General features: G+C 39.1%; 1 protein-coding gene across 1 annotated transcript; it reads left to right on the top strand.

The window, feature by feature from the left end:
* The first annotated feature begins 240 nt into the window (after nucleotides 1-240).
* LOC133378752 (ataxin-10-like) lies at nucleotides 241-1942 on the top strand. The gene has a single exon (XM_061613379.1). The coding sequence runs from the start codon at nucleotides 241-243 to the stop codon at nucleotides 1687-1689; it is 1449 nt and encodes a 482-aa protein (XP_061469363.1). The 3' UTR covers nucleotides 1690-1942.
* Nucleotides 1943-4369: the final 2427 nt, after the last annotated feature.

Below are 4369 nucleotides of genomic sequence, written 5' to 3' on the forward strand. Positions count from 1 at the left end.
TTAGCATGTGTTTTTAAATTGTTTTTAAAAATGTGTTTTTAAATTTGTATATTTGTATATTTGTTTTTAATGTTTTTGATTGTTGTAAACCGCCCAGAGAGCTATGGGGCGGTATACAAATGTAATAAATAATAATAATAAAATAATAAGTGGTGCCATCCAGTAACAGCTCCAAAACTGTGGGTAGTCCATCAGCCTTTTTTCTATACCAGAAGCAGAGCCGTTCCGAGCTGGGTGATGATGGCGTCGGCGGAGACGCCGCCAGGGCCGGCCAGAAAAGAGCTGTGCGCGCTGGCTGCGCAACTGAGAAGTCTGGAGGAGCAGGCCGCGTCGCTCTCCGGTTACTTGAAGCAGATTACGGGTCTCTTCCGGGACCCGGCGTGTAGGAAAATAGCAACTGAAAGCTTATTCCAAGATATCCTGCAAATTATGAGAAGAATTTCACATGAAATTGATGTGACCTACAATGACCCTGATACACTGAAACACATTGATTCATTGTTGCTGCTGCTGCTATCAGAATGTTTCAGATGTCTTCGGAATGCCTGTGTTCAGTGTGCCAATAATCAGAATGTAATGAGGAACCTGAATCTGATTGATGCATCTGTCCACCTGATCCAATTGCTTCAGAAATTAGAAACAGATCTGGAGTCATTACTGACAGCTTTTCGTTGTAGCCTCCAGTTTCTTGGAAACATTGCGACAGGAAACAGAGATTCTCAGCATAGGATTTGGAAGCTTGCTTTCCCTTCCCTTTTCTTGAATTGCCTGAATCATCAGGATGAGAAAATCATTGCCTACTGCTGTATGGTTCTTTTCACTTGCCTTAACCCTGAGAGGATGAAAGAACTACAGGAAGAAAACAACTTGAATATTGTTCGTGCTGTTTTGCAGGCATCCAGAAAGTATCTGGAATCAGAATGGGCGTTCTTGATTGTTACCAACCATTTGCTGAAGTGCCCGGAGTTGGTCAAAGCCATGTATGCCAAACTGAGCAATCAAGAAAGGACTTGGTTTTTAGAATTACTACAATCAGAAACCGGTGAAAATAATACAGTTATCTGTGAAGAAATGGCCAAATTTATTGTAAATAGTTTCAAGGAGAAATGTCAAGCTGTGCTCAAATTGGCTTCTGCAGCAGCAGATGATGATGAGGAAGCACTAGTCACGATTCGGCTTCTTGATGTTCTTTGTGAAATTACATCAGACTCTGGACAACTGGAATGTTTGCAGGCTTGCCCTGATTTGCTTGAGGTGGCTGTCAAAACTTTGCAGCTTACACATCTTGCTGGGAAGCAGAGCACAAACATCTTCACAGTAACTCATTCTGCTACAGGGCAGGAACAAATCTCTCATCCAGCTGTGGGGTTTAAATCGCATCTAATTCGCCTGATTGGAAATTTATGTTACAGGAATAAGACTAACCAAGACAAGGTTTATGAGCTAGATGGCATCCCGTTGATCCTGGATAACTGCAGCATTGATGATAATAATCCTTTTGTAAGCCAGTGGGCAGTATATGCGATCCGCAACCTCACCGAACAGAATGAAAGAAACCAAGAGCTCATTGCACAGATGGAGGACCAGGGACTGGCCGACAACTCTGTCCTTGAGAACATGGGATTGCAAGTCAAGAAACAAGATCAGAAGCTGATTTTGAGATCTAGTGGAAAAATGCCAAATCTATAAGAAGCTAAAATGTAAATTATTTTCATCTTATTAAGACAAAATATTTTGTTGTGGATATTCTACCAATATAGCAGAAAGAAGGCTCTCAACCAGTCTATTGGAATTCTTTCTCATAAAACAAAAGTCAAAGATTTAACCTTTATAGATTGAATAAAATGTAAGTACCATGGAAACTGCAAATCCCAAATTATGGCTGTCTAGCTGATAATGTTTGAGCTCTTTGGTACCATTAAATAAAAATGTTATGCATCTATCTACCAAACTGATTTGTAGCCACTATATGTTCAATTAGAAACAGTTTAATGCTATTTTAAACTAGAGTTCATTTTTTAATTGTATTTGTTTATACTTATTCATTTATGTATTATATGCTGTTATTTTTGATAGGTTTTTAATTGTATGTGTCTTTTATCTGGAAGCTACCGTGAGTTCCAATTTGGAAAAACGGTGGGGTATAAATAAAGTTAATAAATAAAATAAATAAATATACCCTTTGTTTCTATTTAATTCTGCAAAACTGCCCAGAACAACTTGTTGCAACTTGCTTATTGGAGATCTCTGCTTACTAATGATGTATAATAAGTCAGAGGGCCATAGCAGATGTGTATATGATGCTTATGCATAGTTTGTAACTGCTGGAACAACTTGATTTCTATTTCCAATATAAAGGTAAGTACCAGCAGCTCTTGGGATATTTTTAAGAAGGCAAGTCAGCCAATTATTCTGTGATCACCTTCTCTGCTGTCATTGTTATAAAGAGCCTTCATTCATAACTCCACTTACAATTTGTCTCATTGGGCTCCTCTGGGAGGAAAGGCAGGATATCAATTTAATGAATACACAAATAAAATTGGTCATATGGTTGTGCAGCCATGAAAACTTTTATACACAATTCCAGGTATGTAGGAGAAGAAACGGTGCATTCTCTTTCCTTAGCTATGATTTGCTGGCAGTCATAGCAATGCCCTGGCATTGCTAAATCCAAAGATTAAGTTTTTAAATCAGGACCTTCACATTACAAGAATGAAGGACTCTTTGGAATAATATTTTTGTTTGCCTTAACAGAATGATTAACCCTCTGTACCCTCATCAGGGCCCTTAGCTAATATCAATTCTATCATAAACATGCACCTGAAATTCTGCAGCAGAAGAATAGCTTCAGGGATGATTTTGAGCAAATAACCACCTCTGGTCCCTATTAAGTTCCAAAAATGTTCCAATATCCCATCACACTTTACCTTCAGTCCCTGCATAGGACCTACTATTGTGACTGGCACCTAGTGAAAACTCATACATCCCCTCTTGCTCCAGAGAATCAAAGGTGACACAATAAGAGTGCATATTTTGGGTCTAGATATTTTCACTAAAGAACTCCCACTTCTTCAGCTGAGCAACCCCCAATTCTGTAGATGGAAAAGAATGTAAATGAGGGGATTGGACAAATTAATGGAGGATAAGGCTATCAGTAAGTTTATAATGGCTATATACTGTCTCTAGGATGAGAAGCAGTGTACCTCCGATTACCAGTTGCTCGGATACACAAGCAGGAGAGGGCTTTTTCTTTAGCTAAAGAAAAAGCTGTTCCAATCATAGATCTTCTGCATCATGTCTAGTTTTTATCCTGTGTGGATTCTCCAAGTTAGGACTGCCTCACATGCAATTATTTTCTGCATGGATCAGTTCAGGGTAGGAAAATGAAAACCATTTGTAAATAGCCACTGTGATAATTAGAAAGCCACAGCTTATTGAAACTTCCCATCACATATATATTCAAAATAGACACACGACTGTGTGTAAACAAGTGTATGCTTTGGTGACTCATCTGGAAACACCTGTGTTGGAACTGGAAGTAATTACATGTGATGTGAGGCAACCCCAGGTTTAACCTCTTCGGAAACCCCAAGAGTACATTGCATTCACACAGCAATCGTAAACGATCTCCCAGAATGTCAGGCTCCGCTGGATCAAATGGAATACCTACTGTACATGTCTATTTCAGTTCTTCTGCATCACTGCAAAATGCAGGTCTCCCTTCTAAACATATTATCAATAAAACCTCAAGCAGATAATCCATAATCTCAGGAGTAAAATTAAAGCCTACAGGCCAAATGACATTTTCAAAGGCACCTCACCTCCCAGGAGAAATTAGTATTTATGCAGGTAGAAATGTGTAAAATTACATCTAAATGGTGTAATCTTGCACTTGTATAATTCTTTGAGGAAGGATATTAACTTCACCCCTTTCAACCTTCTGTTACAGGAAATTATGGCTGACTTTTGATAGGAAGGCTGGATCAGTCCAAAGGACCAATGGTCTTTATGACAGTGTACAGAGCACTGAATTGTTATCATGCTGGGTTCAGGTAATAGCTACTAGAAAGGAGACTTTCAGGAACAGAAGGCAAAGAAAAATAGTCCAAAGAGGCTCACAGGGTGTAACGAGGCTCTGAAGACTACAGGAAACCACCATGTTGAAAAACGATGAATAGCAGGTGGCTTGAGAAGTGAAACCCCTCTAAGGCAGGGGTTCTCAAACAGTGGCCTGTGAACTTAAGTGGTCCGCAGTGTGTCTATGAAGAGACAGTGGCAGCAACAGCTAAGAACAGGTGCAGCTCATTAAATATTTATATTGGTTTTAATTGCATTTTTATTGCTTCTCTGATGTTTTATATTTATTGTT

This window comes from Rhineura floridana, chromosome 3 (assembly GCF_030035675.1).
Source record: "Rhineura floridana isolate rRhiFlo1 chromosome 3, rRhiFlo1.hap2, whole genome shotgun sequence".
Taxonomy (NCBI): domain Eukaryota; kingdom Metazoa; phylum Chordata; class Lepidosauria; order Squamata; family Rhineuridae; genus Rhineura; species Rhineura floridana.

Coding starts and splice junctions, on each gene's coding strand:
- LOC133378752 (XM_061613379.1), top strand. CDS start 241: ATGGCGTCGGCGGAGACGCCGCCAGGGCCGGCCAGAAAAGAGCTGTGC.